Below are 20630 nucleotides of genomic sequence, written 5' to 3'. Positions count from 1 at the left end.
AGCCCCTCACCACACCTGTGATGACCACACCTGTCACTACCAGTCCCTCGTAACACCTGTAATGACCACACTTGTCACTATCATCCCCTCACCACACGTGTAATGACTACATCTGTCACTACCAGCTCCTCACTACACCTGTCACAACCAGCCCCTCGCCACACCTTTGATGACCACACCTGTCACTACTAGCCCCTCACCACACCTGTCTCAACCAGATGACGTGTTGTGAGGTAGAGGAGACCACATGTAGTGTGGATAGGAGGCCACACTCTTGGTGTAGTGTGGCCTCTCACCTGGTAACACCCCTCACAATAAATGTTGTACAATATGGCCCGAACGTAACCATTGGACCCATACATAGAAAACGTGGCCGTTTGTGAGCCTCTATGATATGTAGTACATCATATACTGTCCGTTTGTGATCGCGTATGTTAAGCTGGTGCCCACACAAGTCTAACTCTTTTTGAGGGACAGCGGACCAAGACTGGTCAGTTTTGCATCTTATAAATGGTGCTTTAGCTCCTTGTTTATACGTATATAGTACAGTGAGGAAGACATGTGTTAGTAATGTGTTATATACACCTACACTGTAAACAAGTTTCTCATGATAAAGGACGCTACCTGTTCTACCTCATGTGGTAATATAACACTAATTGGCTCTATGTTCTATTGTGAATGAACTTATAATAGATATTTAAAAATATTTTATTAACAGTAATAAAAATATAGCTTTTGAAAAAAATTATTGTAATCATTAACCCTCCAAAAATCATATTAATTTTTAATTCGGTAGACTTTAAATTATCACATAAACGCTGAACAAATTATTAATTTGTCTTAAAAGTTTAGGATACACATGAAAACATTTTCGCGGCTCGCTTGCCAATCTCTTTATTTTTTTTCATGTACAATTTTGAACAGATGTACAAAGTATTTAGATATTGTTAAATTACAAGCTTCATCAGTTAAGAAACTTGACGGAGGTGTCTGCCTCCTTAATTTAGAGTCTTGGTATTACTGTTGCGTTCGTTCTCGACTTTCAGTCTAGAATTAAAGATTCGAATTCCGAGCGAGAAGATAAATAGGCATGTTTCGTGTCACCTAATTCGCTGTTCATCTTGCAGTAAGAAGTTAGTCAGTTACTTAGTTACTTAGTCAGAAGTTACAGTTAGTCAGAAGTTACAGTTAGTCAGATGTTAGTTACTCAGAAGTTAGTCAGCTTGTTGTGTTGCACCCTGAGGAGGGTCTGTAGGGTGGAGGGGGGCGGGGGACCTCGATAGAATGCTAACATGTATATATACACTGGCTGCCTGTATCCCATCACACTGAATTATTAGTATTAGTTGTAGTCATCCATCAGTCTCGGGAGACTATGGAGTTGCGCTCTGGTTGTCGGTCTGGAGTGGCCTCTCCAGGGTGCAAACCCAGAGTACGTTGATACAGGGAAGAAGCTGTCAACAATGCAGCAGGTCCCTCCTCTCCACGGCGCCGAAAATCTCCAATGGAAAAGCAAACGCCAATACGATTGGTTCCAGCGCCGTCGCAGGAACTGCCAGAACGAGGTTGAAGGCAAAAACGGATTGTCCTAGGCTCCAGCTCCGGAGTTTTCCTCGAAGTTGGTAAAGAAGGTACAGGGACTCCAAACCCAGAGACCGCCGTGGTCGGGGCCGGAGAAGAACCACCCTAGAAAGGGCAAGAACGACCCCAGCCTCCTGGAGCAAAGCTTGGGCAGCACGGGCCTCAGGAGGTGGACGACCGAGTCCCGCACCTACGGGTTCCAGACAGAGATCGTCACAGCTCCCTTTCTCCCGAGGCCGGCTTCCTTCATGAACCCGCAGAAGGAAGAGTAATAATTATTAATTAATTATATTAATAATATGCATTAATTAATATATATATAATATATATAACTGACAAGATAATTATCACCAGGTGCCTCATGATGGACTGCTCCGTGGTACTGACCATGGAACAGTGTCCAGGGTCAAACACCAGTATCCTCCAGTTAGTTTCGGATGTAGGATGACTGGACGAGGTCATCAGCACCTGACCGCTGAAGGCAGGCAATTTGGCCGCCATGGTGGCGAACATTTGACTACACTAAAGGCTTGTGAGGAAGACTACCATGACCAAAGTGGTCAAGGTTCTGAGATACGTCAAAACAACAAAAACTTTTGCAACGATGGTGTTGAGTGCCGGAACGGAAGATAGTGGGACGGAATGGGTGAAGCAGTGTTCTGCCTCGTTCCATGATAGGATGGGGCACAATGGATCGAGACGGGACAGATAAACCTTATCGCCATCACGACTTACTCCAAACTTGTCAAGAATCCACGGTTTTGAGGTTAATCAGAGTGCTTTGAGAAACCAAGGATGTGGTAGCCGACTCATCACAGGTTAAAAGAACGAAATACATTATATTACTTTTGTTTCAATCTGCGGGAAATATACTATCTGCAAAATCTGTCAATATATAAATTTAGGAGAACAACAGAACACATATCAAAGAATATTGAAAAGATACTGAGATGGACACCAGAGAATTGTTGTGTACAGACCCGCAATGGTAGGACCTCCAGGTGTCGACGCAGGAGAGCGGGGGCCTGCAGGAGACGTTGGCACATGCAGGAGGAGCCCCACACCCTTGCTCGACGCCCTGGAACACGCTGGCCTGACCCCAGGCTGTGCTGTTGACCGTTGGCGGTAGTGGTATCCTCCGCCCGGAGATCCTCAGGTCGTCCATACATCCTGAAGTGGTAATGGCCAGGAGTAATATTTTATTTCTCTCTCTCTTCCTTTCCACCCACTTGGTCTGGACGGTAGAGCGACGGTCTCGCTTCATGCAGGTCGGCGTTCAATCCCCGACCGTCCAAGTGGTTGGGCACCATTCATTTCCCCCGTACCATCCCAAATCCTTATCCTGATCCTTTCCCAGTGTTATATAGTGGTAATGGCTTGGTGATAATTCCCTCCCTCTCCTCTCTCGTCCGTATGTTTTTCTGTATCTTTGTGTCTGTCTCTTTGGCTAATTGTCTAGCTATTACCGTGCTACGTAATGTCCAGGCTTGCCGGAGTTTATTAATAACTACTTCTGTCTAGCTAGCTCTCTCTTTGGTTTATCTGTCTGTTACTCAGTCTGGATATCTGTGTAGCAGTCTGTCTGCGGTCCTTTTTCAGCCTACAGTGATTAGATCAAGACATCAACTTCCCACTCAGACCACCCTGATAGTTATCTAGATATTTGTGATGATCTGAAAGCATATTACAGTTCCAATAATATTCGACTTGTAAATAAGTAAGTGAACTTTTGCCTTAAAGAATATTCTCAAGTAATAACTATTTTATTATAAATCCAGGGTTTAAAATATAAAAAGTCTATGATAAACTCGATTTCATTCATGAGCTCTAAGTTCTAGACTTTCTTTAATATTTAATATCAAATTCTAGTGGATGTTTAAATAGTATCTGATTTTCATACTCCATGTGTTTAAGAATAAAGCCATTTTAACTTAACTTAATCTAAACTAACATAACCTTAACCGAACCTAACCATAGATTAGGTTACCAAGCGAGGGAGCCGGTCGGCCGAGCGGACAGCACGCGGGACTTGTGATCCTGTGGTCCTGGGTTCGATCCCAGGCGCCGGCGAGAAACAATGGGCAGAGTTTCTTTCACCCTATGCCCCTGTTACCTAGCAGTAAAATAGGTACCTGGGTGTTAGTCAGCTGTCACGGGCTGCTTCCTAGGGGTGGAGGCCTGGTCGAGGACCGGGCAGCGGGGACACTAAAAGCCCCGAAATCATCTCAAGATAACCTCAAGATAGATAGGGAGAAGGTAGCAGCACTTATTAAGTAGTGGTTTTGAAGCGATTACCTCGAGAGTACAAACCTCCTGGAGGACACGTGTCGGTCTGTCAGTCTCTGCCTGTTTACCGGGGCCTTCTCCCCCCCCCCCACCTTCCCCTCATACAAACTTCCAAACTTTAGACTTACAGTATGCGTAAAAGAAACATTGAAATAAACTATGAACGAGTCAACTGTTTCAAAATAATTTATCCTTTTAAATTTATTTATGTTCTTTCGTAGTATTGGTTATTAATATAATTATTATCACTTATTTTTATTTACATAGAACTGCTGTTTTTATTATAGCAAGCTAGAGCTGCACTTCGTTTGTACAGTTATCTCTAGCATTGCAATTTTAATATTTTAATATTTGAATATATGGATATTTGTTATTTCAATTAGCGCTATGTACTCAGCTAACTGTATTCAAGTAATCATGATTTGTAGAGCTCAATACCGACTGTGTGATCAGTTCTGAGAGGGAACATATTTTTACCTCTCATTCATCAGGGTACTTCGTTTTTACCTTTGTCCCCTCGTTCGTGCACGACTCTTTTGAAAAAGTCTTTTCATGTCTGCTTTAACTGTCTATTCCACTGGCTTGTCTATGTTAAGATAACATGAGGATTAACTTTTTTTATTCTGTCCTCGTAACTCACGTCTATCAGGTGGAAGGCAGTCATACCCCTCGACGTTCTCCAGCTTTGTGTTGTGTTGGAGAAACAAAGAGTTCACACTGGTGCTGGATATTCCGTAATTGGCCCGACACACACATCATACGTGCTCTCCTAAATTTTCCCCCTAATTCAGATTTATAGAAACAATTCTCATATTGGTCAATATAATACATGCAGCTGATGATATCTGTTTGTGTTATTAGTCAGTCAGCTACGTGATGATTGTATTGTGACCGAATGTTTTGGTTGCCACCTTGTTGTCACAAGTGGTTAAAAATGTCACATATTTAGCACGAAACGAGCGTGAAAATTGACGGTGTTCGTGTATTAGGAGCCTCCGTCTAAATTCCACCTCGAGGAACTTCTTTAGTAGCTTACTCTGGAGAGGCAATGTAAGGCAATTATCAGGAGAAAGCACTAAGCCATTACATATATATATATATATATATATATATATATATATATATATATATATATATATATATATATATATATATATATATATATATATATATATATATCTTGCTAGTAATAAGGGGATAAGGGTTAAGGAAAGAACAGGGGTAAGAACTATTTGGACGGTCGGGAAAGGAGCGCCGACCTGCAAGAGGCAAGACCGTCGATTTATTTTCCAGTTCAAGGGGTTGGGCTCTCTAGAGAGGTAATTATAGTAATGTTATGGGATGAGGGTTATTCCATTGTTATCCTTTTAGAATGATTGCAACTCAGCCGCGTCTCTTATACGTCTTAGTGTCCAGATGTATGACAACTGAAGCGATTGTATTAGGTTTTCTTTCCCCAGAACTAAAAATAACAATAGCAGCGCAAGTGATGAGTTAACAATACTAGTAATAACAATAACAGAGTTAGTGGTGGAAGCAATAATAATAATTTTAATATTATACTTAGGATTGTTAGTTTTAATTAGGTTTCTATACCTAAATTTAATTTTGTTTAATTTTCACGTGTTCTTTTCCCGGTTTTAATTGTGTTTTGTTAATTTTGCTGTTTAACTTACCCGAGACTTACTGAGTACCTTTTTTACAGTCAATAAACCATAATTCCGCAATGTTAGAAATATCCAACACCTATTTCTCATTTTTAGTTCGTCAATAAATCATCCTTGTACTAACAATAGCAATTTACTAATATTACTAACTTGTAGATTAACAATATTAATTCTTTTCCTACTGCATAATTATTTCGCCAAATATTTCCTACTTCATAACGGTGTTGCGTCAAACAACTCAGCAAAGGGAAAGATAACGTCTACATTTCAGATAATTAAGTTCCATTCTCACTTTATATCAGTGTTCTTTCCAATGAATTATTAAATGATACCGTAGCAACCAGTGATCAAATAATATCGCGTTATTAGCTAAAGATCACTATATAACAGTACCCACTGTTATAATCAAGTTGCATGATGGAATCACATTCTCCAACAGCTTTTCATCTCTATGAACTTCGTTTCATATTAATTACTCTACGACGAGAATGCAATTAATATTAGTTCCTTCATAATAAACCATAGCCTTATTATCTCGCGTAGTTGAATAATTAATAGGAGAAGAATTCTCCGTATTAACTCTCCGTACTATTGTTCAAGCGCCGGCGGGACTGGTGAGGGAGGAGGAGAGCGATAGCCGATATATTTCTGGCAAGAAATAGTGTCTAGGAGTGCACGCATTCACCGACCTGTCTTTACTTCGTCCTTGCAGCAGCGGAGGTCAGGGTTCGAGAGGGACTCCATCAACTACTAGACACTCGTCTCGGCGATGTCTTACCGATGTTTGCTTATTTGTGCACTAAATAACAAATGAGTAGGTAGCTCGTCGTCAAGACGCATCAAATAACAAAAAGTTAGTCCCATGCCATATCGTGCCTTCCCTTTCATAAAGAAATGATGGTATACTCATTTTGGTATAGGAATCTTTTACATATTAACTGTGATATCAGGTTGTGGCATAGTAACAAGAGGAGAGATAACCTTACCCTGCACACATGCCCCAGGGCAGCATGTTACTACAAGCATGTTGTTGTGACTGCCCTTACGCACACAGCTAAGCGGTTGTCTTATTTTTGTAGTATTTACTAACATTTAGTTAATTCTTGATCTTCAATATAAGATCACATTTACTAACCATTTTTATATTTTGCCATATAATTATTATTGATATTCTTGATATCTTAATGACATACTTGATGCGAATTAGCGTCTATTTCATTGTGCAATTAATGTATTTGTTATTTTGTACTATTATAACCCCCTCAAAAAGTGTGCGCGAGTCGGCTCAATAGTTTTAATTATATTATGCAGTTCACTTAATGTTCTCACATTATATTATTAATTCATAAAGGATCCATAGGCACTGATTCCTGGATTTATTTCAATATGTTTATTCATTTTAATTTTTCTTTTTTTCATAAAAAAGGAGGTCCTTCGTAGCTATTGAATTTAATCATCATTATTAGTAATATTCTGAGTCAGATTTTCCCACACGCAAATGATGTTATTTAGGTTACAAAATCTATTATTAAAACGTGTTCCATAAATTAACGTATTTAAGATGAGTCGAGCGTCAGAGTTACCCTGCTCTTGCTAAGAGAATTCTTTTTTGCCTCTCGCGGCATCTTTGGCTTGTAAGTTTATTCCTAAAGAAAATACCTGTGGTTAAACAATGTTGTGAACAATGGCATCAGATGACGTAGTAATGTACTGTTATAATGTCATAACCACTTGGGTGGGACGGTAGAGCGACGGTCTCGCTTCATGCCGGTCGCCGTTCAATCCCCGACCGTCCAAATGGCTGGGCACCATTCCTTCCCCCCCCCCCTCCAATCCCAAATCCTTGTTCTGACCCCTTCCCAGTGCTATATAGTCGTAATGGTTTGGCGTTTTTCCCTGATAATGCCTCATAACATTAAAATTCAGAGACGTTGGAGCAGGAAAAAATAACCAGTTACCGCAGTGGAATAAATATATATTATTCCCAGTTCTAGAGAAGCTCTATAGCTTCTCTAGAACTCATATATGCATTCATATATGCATTCAAAATGTAAACCTTAGATCATATACACACTTGAGACACGAACCCTAGAACTGATACACACTAGAGATCTCAACCTTAGATCATATACGTTCCAGTAATAAAGAGACCAACCTTAGAGCATACCCACCCTAGAGGAAACACAAGACCACAGCATCACCTACCGTCGAAGAAGTCACCATGGATCTTGAAAACACTAACATCGAGGAACTCGGGCGTGCCTCCCACGTGGACGCCCTCCTGCTTGTCCACCTGCAGCAGCTGGCGTCCCTCCAACACCACCGAGGCGTTGTACAGGTCCCCGTCGCCGTCGTCAGCCGTCAGGAAGACCGCTGAGCCGTACCTGCCAGGGACACGCCCAGGTAGACATTTCCATCATTTAAGTTATTCTGATGAAGCAGCCCGTCCACTCCAGTGTTCACAACTTCATTAAACTGTTGTACTAAATTGACCAAACTTTACCTAACCTAACCTAACCTAGGACCCACGTATAGAAAATGGTACATCTCTTGTTTTAAGCGGACTTAAATCGATCGTTTTGCTTTAATGGCCTCTGTGTTACCGAACAACAACCATTATTGATCAGTTTCTGAAGACCTCTCGTTTTGAACTCGGCGTGAGCTTGGTGACTGATCCCCACAGAGGAAGGTTCTCCAGACCTGAGGAACGTGTATCTACCACGTGCAGTCGCCTATCACGCGGCCATCATTAAATTCAATAACATTTTATGTGTGTAGGAAACATTTAATCATCCGCTCATTCGTCAATCTGCTTTCATTAAGGGCACTGATTAATTTTTTTTAACCAAAACAACGGTCAATTGTGTAGCTCCGGATGCAACCAGACTCGCTGATAATCTTATTAAGGTAATGACAAACAAATGAGGAACGCTCAATATTTTTACATCCAGATGTACATGTTCCTGCACGGCTCACATTACGAGCACGGCGGAGATAAAATTGTCCTTATTAATTGTTTTTTACCCTCCTGTTGACAGAAACCAGGACCATGTGTACTAATTATTTGTATTTTACAGTTAAGGACAAATATGACATTTAATTCGTTTTGCGAAAAGATGAGTCTTTAATGATGAGGCCATGACAACAGTCTGTGCCATAATCACAATTACAAGCTGTGGCCATGATAACAATCTGTGCCCATGATCACAATCTGTGGCCATGATCACAATCTGTGGCCATGATCACAATCTGTGGCCATGATCACAATCTGTGTCCATGATCACAATCTGTGGCCATGATCACAATCTGTGGCCTTGATCACAATCTGTGGCCATGATCACAATCTGTGGCCATGATCACAATCTGTGGCCATGATCACAATCTGTGTCCATGATCACAAGTTGTGGCCATGATCACAGGCTGTGGCCATGAGCACAGGCTGTGGCCATGATCACAATCTGTGGCCATGATCACAATCTGTGGCCATGATCACAATCTGTGGCCATGATCACAATCTGTGTCCATGATCACAATCTGTGGCCATGATCACAATCGGTGTCCATGATCACAAGTTGTGGCCATGATCACAGGCTGTGGCCATGAGCACAGGCTGTGGCCATGATCACAATCTGTGGCCATGATCACAATCTGTGGCCATGATCACAATCTGTGGCCATGATCACAATCTGTGTCCATGATCACAATCTGTGGCCATGATCACAATCTGTGGCCTTGATCACAATCTGTGGCCATGATCACAATCTGTGGCCATGATCACAATCTGTGGCCATGATCACAATCTGTGTCCATGATCACAAGTTGGGGCCATGATCACAGGCTGTGGCCATGAGCACAGGCTGTGGCCATGATCACAAACTGTGGCCATGATCACAATCTGTGGCCATGATCACAATCTGTGGCCATGATCACAATCTGTGGCCATGATCACAATCTGTGGCCATGATCACAATCTGTGCCCATGATCACAATCTGTGGCCATGATCACAATCTGTGTCCATGATCACAAGTTGTGGCCATGATCACAGGCTGTGGCCATGAGCACAGGCTGTGGCCATGATCACAATCTGTGGCCATGATTACAATCTGTGGCCATGATCACAATCTGTGGCCATGATCACAATCTGTGCCCATGATCACAATCTGTGGCCATGATCACAATCTGTGGCCATGATCACAATCTGTGGCCATGATCACAAGTTGTGGCCATGATCACAGGCTGTGGCCATGATCACAATCTGTGCCCATGATCACAATCCGTGCCCATGATCACAATCTGTGCCCATGATCACAAGTTGTGGCCATGACCACAAGTTGTGGCCATGACCACAAGTTGTGGCCATGACCACAAGTTGTGGCCATGACCACAAGTTGTGGCCATGACCACAAGTTGAGGCCATGACCACAAGTTGAGGCCATGATCACAAGCTGTGGCCATGATCACAATCTGTGCCCATGATCACAATCTGTGCCCATGATCACAATCTGTGGCCATGATCACAATCTGTGGCCTTGATCACAATCTGTGGCCATGATCACAATCTGTGGCCATGATCACAATCTGTGGCCATGATCACAATCTGTGCCCATGATCACAATCTGTGGCCATGATCACAATCTGTGTCCATGATCACAAGTTGTGGCCATGATCACAGGCTGTGGCCATGAGCACAGGCTGTGGCCATGATCACAATCTGTGGCCATGATCACAATCTGTGGCCATGATCACAATCTGTGGCCATGATCACAATCTGTGCCCATGATCACAATCTGTGGCCATGATCACAATCTGTGGCCATGATCACAATCTGTGGCCATGATCACAAGTTGTGGCCATGATCACAGGCTGTGGCCATGATCACAATCTGTGCCCATGATCACAATCCGTGCCCATGATCACAATCTGTGCCCATGATCACAAGTTGTGGCCATGACCACAAGTTGTGGCCATGACCACAAGTTGTGGCCATGACCACAAGTTGTGGCCATGACCACAAGTTGTGGCCAAGACCACAAGTTGAGGCCATGACCACAAGTTGAGGCCATGATCACAAGCTGTGGCCATGATCACAATCTGTGCCCATGATCACAATCTGTGCCCATGATCACAATCTGTGGCCATGATCACAATCTGTGGCCTTGATCACAATCTGTGGCCATGATCACAATCTGTGGCCATGATCACAATCTGTGGCCATGATCACAATCTGTGCCCATGATCACAATCTGTGGCCATGATCACAGTCTGTGTCCATGATCACAAGTTGTAGCCATGATCACAGGCTGTGACCATGAGCACAGGCTGTGGCCATGATCACAATCTGTGGCCATGATCACAATCTGTGGCCATGATCACAATCTGTGGCCATGATCACAATCTGTGCCCATGATCACAATCTGTGGCCATGATCACAATCTGTGGCCATGATCACAATCTGTGGCCATGATCACAAGTTGTGGCCATGATCACAGGCTGTGGCCATGATCACAATCTGTGCCCATGATCACAATCCGTGCCCATGATCACAATCTGTGCCCATGATCACAAGTTGTGGCCATGACCACAAGTTGTGGCCATGACCACAAGTTGTGGCCATGACCACAAGTTGTGGCCATGACCACAAGTTGTGGCCATGACCACAAGTTGAGGCCATGACCACAAGTTGAGGCCATGATCACAAGCTGTGGCCATGATCACAATCTGTGCCCATGATCACAATCTGTGCCCATGATCACAATCTGTGCCCATGATCACAAGTTGTGGCCATGATCACAAGTTGTGGCCATGATCACAAGTTGTGGCCATGACCACAAGTTGTGGCCATGACCACAAGTTGAGGCCATGACCACAAGTTGAGGCCATGACCACAAGTTGAGGCCATGACCACAAGTTGTGGCCATGACCACAAGTTGAGGCCATGACCACAAGTTGAGGCCATGACCACAAGTTGAGGCCATGACCACAAGTTGTGGCCATGATCACAAGTTGTGGCCATGATCACAAGTTGTGGCCATGACCACAAGTTGAGGCCATGACCACAAGTTGAGGCCATGACCACAAGTTGTGGCCATGATCACAAGTTGTGGCCATGACCACAAGTTGTGGCCATGATCACAAGTTGTGGCCATGACCACAAGTTGAGGCCATGACCACAAGTTGTGGCCATGATCACAAGCTGTGGCCATGACCACAAGTTGTGGCCATGATCACAAGTTGTGGCCATGACCACAAGTTGAGGCCATGACCACAAGTTGAGGCCATGACCACAAGTTGTGGCCATGACCACAAGTTGTGGCCATGACCACAAGTTGAGGCCATGACCACAAGTTGTGGCCATGACCACAAGTTGAGGCCATGACCACAAGTTGAGGCCATGACCACAAGTTGAGGCCATGACCACAAGTTGAGGCCATGACCACAAGTTGAGGCCATGACCACAAGTTGTGGCCATGACCACAAGTTGTGGCCATGATGTGTGACTGTTTTTCAGTCCTTGTAACACACACAGTGTAACGTAATGCGTAAAATTAGTGTTCTGCTGTCCAAAATCAATATCATTTAAAATGTAAGCTTGCCTAGTCAATCTCCATTGCCACTACATCTAACACGAAATGATTATTATTATTACTGTGTAAGTGTTTAGTCCTTGTAATCCTTATAACACTTTCAAGCTAACACAGTGTGCGATATTATTTCCTTGCTAAGCTCTCTGTTTTCAAAATATAAGCGGGTTGTAATTATACGCTCAGACACAGCCTCCATATCAATGTCAGCCATTATATATATATATATATATATATATATATATATATATATATATATATATATATATATATATATATATATATATATATATATATATATATATATAACTGAAAACTCACACCCCAGAAGTGACTCGAACCCATACTCCCAGGAGCAACGCAACTGGTATGTACAAGACGCCTTAATCCACTTGACCATCACGACCGGACATAATGAGGTAATAGCCGAGGCTATTTGAACCACCCCACCGCCGGCACTCGGATAGTAATCTTGGGCATAGCATTTTACCAAATCACCTCATTCTTTGGGGCACACGTGATTAACACAAATGCGAACAAGCCTGAATGGTCCCCAGGACAATATGCAACTGAAAACTCACACCCCAGAAGTGACTCGAACCCATTATGTCCGGTCGTGATGGTCAAGTGGATTAAGGCGTCTTGTACATACCAGTTGCATTGCTCCTGGGAGTATGGGTTCGAGTCACTTCTGGAGTGTGGGTTTTCAGTTGCATATTATCCTGGGGACCATTCAGGCTTGTTCGCATATATATATATATATATATATATATATATATATATATATATATATATATATATATATATATATATATATATATATATATATATATATATATATATATATATATATATATATATATATGTCGTACCTAGTAGCCAGAACGCACTTCTATTCCTACTATGCATGGCCCGATTTGCCTAATAAGCAAAGTTTTCATGAAATAATTGTTTTTCGACTACCTAACCTACCTAACCTAACCTAACCTAACTTTTTCGGCTACCTAACCTAACCTAACCTATAAAGATAGGTTAGGTTAGGTTAGGTAGGGTTGGTTAGGTTCGGTCATATATCTACGTTAATTTTAACTCCAATAAAAAAAAATTGACCTCATACGTAATGAAATGGGTAGCTTTATCATTTCATAAGAAAAAAATTAGATGAAATATATTACTTCAGTAAAACTTGGCTTATTAGGCAAATCGGGCCTTGCATAGTAGGCTGAGAAGTGCGTTCTGGCTATTAGGTACGACATATATATATATATATATATATATATATATATATATATATATATATATATATATATATATATATATATATATTCGTTTCATTTCTGTCATACACTACCTCTTTCTCTCTCTCTCTCTCTCTCTCTCTCTCTCTCTCTCTCTCTCTCTCTCTCTCTCTCTCTCTCTCTCTCTCCCCCAGCTGATGCAATAGTGAAAAAGTTGGCTTCAATTTTGCTAGGATCAACACGATTTAAAAAAAACTGAGTCAGTTTTATCACAGCGTGTAACCTTACACTCTGATATCGTAGATATCAGCTTATGTACAACCAGAATAAAGTGCCGGGTTCGACTACTGTTTTCACAAGTCAACCTTGAGGCATTTAGCGTAGTGTGTGTCATTGTCATGCTCGTTAGCGACACGTCCACACACCTGCTCTCTCTTGCGGAATTGCGAAATGGCAGCTCGCCTGACCACCCGTTATCCCTCATTAGGCTCAGCAAAAAAACAGATACTTGATATCATAGCGGGGCAATGAAAAACAGAATATTCACCACTCTTAATACTTTCTTCATTGACTAGCATTATCTGTGTGAACACACCGTGCACCGCATGGTGACTTCCTATTTCTCTCACTAGTCAATAATCATTCTTTGTATCATTTCTTGACTAAAATAACACTCTGAAACATCTTTGCTTATCTTAATTTTCGCTGACATGCGGTCAGTCATCAAATACGTTTCAACCCATCAAAAGGAATCTCAATACTGCGTGGGATGTCTCGTGACAAATAAACTGTGTTTTACCCAGCTAATCATATCTCCCGCGCCCACACAAATTCACACTACACCCAACTTCTGGTTTTCAACTCTTAGCACACTCCAGATCGGCATTGTTGTTGTGTTAATAATATTGTACAGCTACACTCTCAATCTCCATCACACACACACACACACACACACACACACACACACACACACACACACACACACACACACACACACACACACACACACACACACACACACACACACACACACACACACACACACACACACTCACACACACACACACACACTCACACACAAAGACACACACACACACACACACACACACACACACACACACACACACACACACACACACACACACACACACACACACACACACACACACACACACACACACACACACACACACACACACACACACACGACCGGGTAAACAAGGACGAACTTTTCAACACTGGTGGGACGCGAACAAGGGGACACAGGTGGAAGCTGAGTACCCAAATGAGCCACAGAGACGTTAGAAAGAACTTTTTCAGTGTCAGAGTAGTTAGCAAATGGAATGCATTAGGAAGTGATGTGGTGGAGGCTGACTCCATTCACAGTTTCAAATGTAGATATGATAGAGCCCAATAGGCTCAGGAATCTGTACACCAGTTGATTGACGGTTGAGAGGCGGGACCAAAGAGCCAGAGCTCAACCCCCGCAAGCACAATTAGGTGAGTACACACACACACACACTCACACACACACACACACACACACTCACACACACACACACACACACACACACACACACACACACACACACACACACACACACACACACACACACACACACACACACACACACACACACACACACACACACACACACACACACACAGGGCTCTGTACTCGGTCCTATCTTGTTTCTGATATATGTTAATGATCTCCCGGAGGGTATCGATTCATTTCTCTCAATGTTTGCGGACGATGCTAAAATTATGAGAAGGATTAAAACAGAAGAGGACTGTTTGAGGCTTCAAGAAGACCTAGACAAGCTGAAGGAATGGTCGAACAAATGGTTGTTAGAGTTTAACCCAACCAAATGTAATGTAATGAAGATAGGTGTAGGGAGCAGGAGGCCAGATACAAGGTATCATCTGGGAGAGGAAATTCTTCAGGAGTCAGAGAAGGAAAAAGACTTGGGGGTTGATATCACGCCAGACCTGTCTCCTGCAGCACATATCAAGCGGATAACATCAGCGGCATATGCCAGGCTGGCCAACATACGAACGGCATTCAGAAACTTGTGTAAAGAATCATTCAGAACTTTGTATACCACATATGTCAGGCTAATCCTGGAGTATGCAGCCCCAGCATGGAGTCCATATCTAGTCAAGGATAAGACTAAACTGGAAAAGGTTCAAAGGTTTGCCACCAGACTAGTACCCGAGCTGAGAGGTATGAGCTACGAGGAGAGACTACGGGAATTAAACCTCACTTCGCTGGAAGACAGAAGAGTTAGGGGGGACATGATCACCACATTCAAGATTCTGAAGGGGATTGATAGGGTAGATAAAGACAGTCTATTTAACACAAGGGGAACACGCACAAGGGGACACAGGTGGAAACTGAGTGCCCAAATGAGCCACAGAGATATTAGAAAGAACTTTTTTAGTGTCAGAGTGGTTGACAAATGGAATGCATTAGGAAGTGATGTGGTGGAGGCTGACTCCATACACAGTTTCAAGTGTAGATATGACAGAGCCCGATAGGCTCATGAATCTGTACACCTGTTGATTGACGGTTGAGAGGCGGGACCAAAGAGCCAGAGCTCAACCCCCGCAAACACAACTAGGTGAGTACAACTAGGTGAGTACACACACACACACTCACTCACACACACACACACACACACAGGTGTAGCTGGTAAGGTGCTCCAGTGGATAATGGGGTACCTAAGCAAAAGGAAGCCGAGAGTTACGGTGAGGGGTGAGACCTCCGATTGGCGTGAAGTCACCAGTGGAGTCCCACAGGGCTCTGTACTCGGTCCTATCTTGTTTCTGATATATGTAAATGATCTCCCGGAGGGTATAGATTCATTTCTCTCAATATTTGCGGACGATGCCAAAATTATGAGAAGGATTAAGACAGAAGAAGACTGTTTGAGGCTTCAAGAAGACCTAGACAAACTGCAGGAATGGTCGAACAAGTGGTTGTTAGCGTTTAACCCAACCAAATGTAATATAATGAAGATAGGTGCAGGGAGCAGGAGGCCAAATACGAGGTATTATCTGGGAGAGGAAATTCTTCAGGAGTCAGAGAAAGAAAAAGACTTGGGAGTTGATATCACGCCAGACCTGTCTCCTGCAGCACATATCAAGAGGATAATATCAGCGGCATATGCCAGGCTGGCCAACATACGAACGGCATTCAGAAATTTGTGTAAAGAATCATTCAGAACTTTGTATACCACATATGTCAGGCCAATCCTGGAGTATGCAGCCCCAGCATGGAGTCCATATCTAGTCAAGGATAAGACTAAACTGGAAAAGGTTCAAAGATTTGCCACCAGATTAGTACCCGAGCTAATACCGAGCTAGCTCATACCCGAGCGGTATGAGCTACGAGGAGAGACTACGGGAATGAAACCTCACTTCGCTGGAAGACAGAAGAGTTAGGGGGGACATGATCACCACATTCAAGATTCTCAAGGGAATTTATAAGGTAGATAAAGACAGGCTATTTAACACAAGGGGCACACGCACAAGGGGACACAGGTGGAAACTGAGCGCCCAAATGAGCCACAGAGATATTAGAAAGAACTTTTTTAGTGTCAGAGTGGTTGACAAATGGAATGCATTAGGAAGTGATGTGGTGGAGGCTGACTCCATACACAGTTTCAAGTGTAGATATGATAGAGCCCAATAGGCTCAGGAATCTGTACACCTGTTGATTGACAGTTGAGAGGCGGGACCAAAGAGCCAGAGCTCAACCCCCGCAAACACAACTAGGTGAGTACACACACACACACACACATAGGGAGAAGCTGAAACTAAACCTCGCCGATGCAAAACGTTTAAATGAGAGCAGGAATGAAGAAGAAATCAATTCTTTTTTCTACAAAGTGATAGGGGTAGGCAGGCCAGTAAAGTGGTACATAAAGGCAAACCAACAAAATCATTAGAGTGAGGGGGAGTGAAAAATAAGAAGAGGGGGAACAAGTTCCTGAAGAATGCATACACCAACATAGATGGAGTAAGATCGAAGATACTGGAGTTAAGTGATGTAATACAGCTGCAGACACCAGACATTGTTGCACTCACGGAGACAAAACTTGAAGATGTTATTTTAAATGAGGTCATATTTCCAAGGGGCTACTCAATTTGGAGACGGGACAGAAAAATTAGGAAAGGCGGTGGCGGTGCTGTGCTGGTGAAAGAACACCTAAAGGTGAACGAAATAATGACTGCCAGTCCACAAGAAGTTGATATAATAGCACTAGAGATCTGCCATGAGGATGATAAACTAATGATCATAGTAATAGCAACTAATGATCATAGAGCTAGATAGTAAACGAGAAGGTCTTATAACAATAACGAGAGAGATCATAGCGAGAGCGGATAACGACAGATCACGACTGTTGATAGTCGGCGACTTCAACTTGAAATCTATAGACTGGGAAGCATATGAAGCTAAAACAGAAGATTTTTGGACCTGTAAATTTGTAGACCTCATCCTGGAAACATTCTTGTATCAACATGTTAAACAAGCTACGAGGATGAGGGAAGGGGACGTTCCCTCCATGCTAGATTTTATATTTACCAGGAAGGAGGAAGAAATATTTGACATTCAGTACCTTCCTCTCTTGGGTAAAAGTGACCATGTCTTTTTGGGAATAAAGTATGCAATGCGTTATAATCTGGAAGAAAATAAGAAGGTTGATCCAATTGAAAAACCAAACTTTAGGAGAGGACATTATGGCAACCTAAGAAATTTTTTTAGTGAGTATAATTGGACAGACTTGTTGCTAGGCAAGGAAGTGAATGAGATGTGTGTCAAGTTTTGTGAAATATATGATAAAGGCACCCAATAATTTATACCAAAACAGAGATGCAGAACTAGGAAACAGGATTTGTTCAACAGAAATTGCGAGAGAGCTAGAGACCAAAAGACACAAAAATGGAAACAATACAGGAAGAGGCCAAACCCCGAAACATACCAGCGATACAAAGATGCGAGAAACAACTACACGGCAGTGAGGAGAGAGGCAGAAAGAAATTTTGAAAAAGAGATTGCAGACAAACCAGGTCTATTCTATAAATTCATAAGCAACAAATTGCAGGTAAAGGATAATATTCAGAGGTTGAAAATGGGAAATAGATTCACGGAAAATGAAAAGGAAATGTGTGAAACATTAAACGAAAAGTTCCAAAGTGTGTTTGTACAAAATGAAATCTTCAGGGAACCAGACACAATAAGAATTCAGGAGAACAACATTGAGCACATTGAGGTGTCTAGAGACGAAGTGGAAAAATATTCAAGGAACTAAATAAGAACAAAGCAGTTGGTCCAGATGGAGTTTCACCATGGGTTCTGAAAGAATGTGCACCTGAGCTCAGCATTCCACTTCAACTGATTTTTCAGGCAACCCTGTTTACAGGAGTTGTAGCTGATGTGTGGAAAAAGGCTAACATATTTCCAATCTACAAAAGTGGACGAAGGGAAGACCCCCTTAATTATAGACCTGTATCATTGACAAGAGTAATAGTCAATATATTGGAAAAAATAATTAAAACTAAATGGGTAGAACACCTGGAGAGAAATGATATAATGTCAGACAGACAGTATGGTTTTCGATCAGGAAGATCCTGTGTATCGAATTTACTCAGTTTCTATGATCGAGCAACAGAGATATTACAGGAGAGAGATGGTTGGGTTGACTGCATCTATCTGGACCTAAGAAAGGCTTTCGCCAGGGTTCCACATAAGAGGTTGTTCTGGAAACTGGGAAATATTAGAGGGGTGACAGGTAAGCTTCTAACATGGATGAAAAATTTTCTGACTGATAGAAAAATGAGGGCAGTGATCAGAGGCAATGTATCGGACTGGAGAAATGTCACAAGTGGAGTACCACAGGGTTCAGTTCTTGCACCAGTGATGTTTATTGTCTACATAAATGATCTACCAGTTGGTATACAGAATTATATGAACATGTTTGCTGATGATGCTAAGACAATAGGAAGGATAAGAAACTTAGATGATTGTCATGCCCTTCAAGATGACCTGAACAAAATAAGTATATGGAGCACCACTTGGCAAATGGAATTTAATGTTAATAAATGCCATGTTATGGAATGTGGAATAGGAGAACATAGACCCCACACAACCTATATATTATGTGAGAAATATTTAAAGAATTCTGATAAAGAAAGAGATCTAGGGGTGGCTCTAGATAGAAAACTATCACCTGAGGACCACATAAAGAATATTGTGCAAGGAGCCTATGCCACGCTTTCTAACTTCAGAATTTCTTTTAAATACATGGATGGCGATATACTAAAGAAATTGTTCACGACTTTTGTTAGGCCAAAGCTAGAATATGCAGCAGTTGTGTCCTGCCCATATCTTAAGGAGCACATCAACAAACTGGAAAAGGTGCAAAGACATGCAACTAAGTGGCTCCCAGAACTGAAGGGCAAGAGCTACGAGGAGAGGTTAGAGGCATTAAATATGCCAAAACTAGAAGATAGAAGAAAAAGAGGTGATATGATCACTACATACAAAATAGTAACAGGAATTGATAAAATCGATAGGGAAGATTTCCTGAGACCTGGAACTTTAAGAACAAGAGGTCATAGATTTAAACTAGCTAAACAGAAATATAAGAAAATTCACTTTCGCAAACAGTGGTAGACGGTTGAAACAAGTTAGGTGAGAAGGTGGTGGAGGCCAAGACCGCCAGTAGTTTCAAAGCGTTATATGACAAAGAGTGCTGGGAAGACGGGACACCACGAGCGTAGCTCTCATCCTGTAACTACACTTAGGTAATTACACTTAGGTAATTACACACACACACACACACACACTGTGGCGCGGTAATTCTGTGGCGCGGGTTCGATTCCCGCACGAGGCAGAAACAAATGGGCAAAGTTTCTTTCACCCTAAGTGCCCCTGTTACCTAGCAGTAAATAGGTACCTGGGAGTTAGTCAGCTGTCACGGGCTGCTTCCTGGGGTGTGTGTGTGTGGTGTGGAAAAAAAAAGTAGTTAGTAAACAGTTGATTGACAGTTGAGAGGCGGGCCGAAAGAGCAAAGCTCAACCCCCGTAAAAACACAACTAGTAAACACAACTAGTAAACACATTAAAAACTTTTTAACCCAGCATGTCAGAGAACCCACAAGGATGAGAGAAAATGACGAACTAGCGAGACTCGACCTAGTCTTCACTCTGAACGACTCCGAGATAAGAGAAATCGGTTTTGAGACCCCAGTAGGAATGAGCGACCACA

At 42.4% G+C, this 20630-nt stretch overlaps 1 protein-coding gene across 1 annotated transcript in view; it reads right to left on the bottom strand.

The window, feature by feature from the left end:
- Window positions 1–20630, bottom strand: part of LOC123770365 (putative neural-cadherin 2) — a 776166-nt gene that overhangs the window by 14770 nt on the left and 740766 nt on the right. Inside the window, 2 exon segments of the mRNA XM_069339955.1 lie at window positions 2562–2751; window positions 7740–7918. Of these exon segments, the coding sequence (XP_069196056.1) occupies window positions 2562–2751; window positions 7740–7918 (369 nt within the window).

The sequence above is a fragment of the Procambarus clarkii genome, chromosome 42 (assembly GCF_040958095.1).
Source record: "Procambarus clarkii isolate CNS0578487 chromosome 42, FALCON_Pclarkii_2.0, whole genome shotgun sequence".
NCBI lineage: Eukaryota > Metazoa > Arthropoda > Malacostraca > Decapoda > Cambaridae > Procambarus > Procambarus clarkii.
The sequence above is the reverse complement of the archived record's forward strand: the minus strand, read 5'-3'. Positions and strand labels throughout refer to the sequence as shown.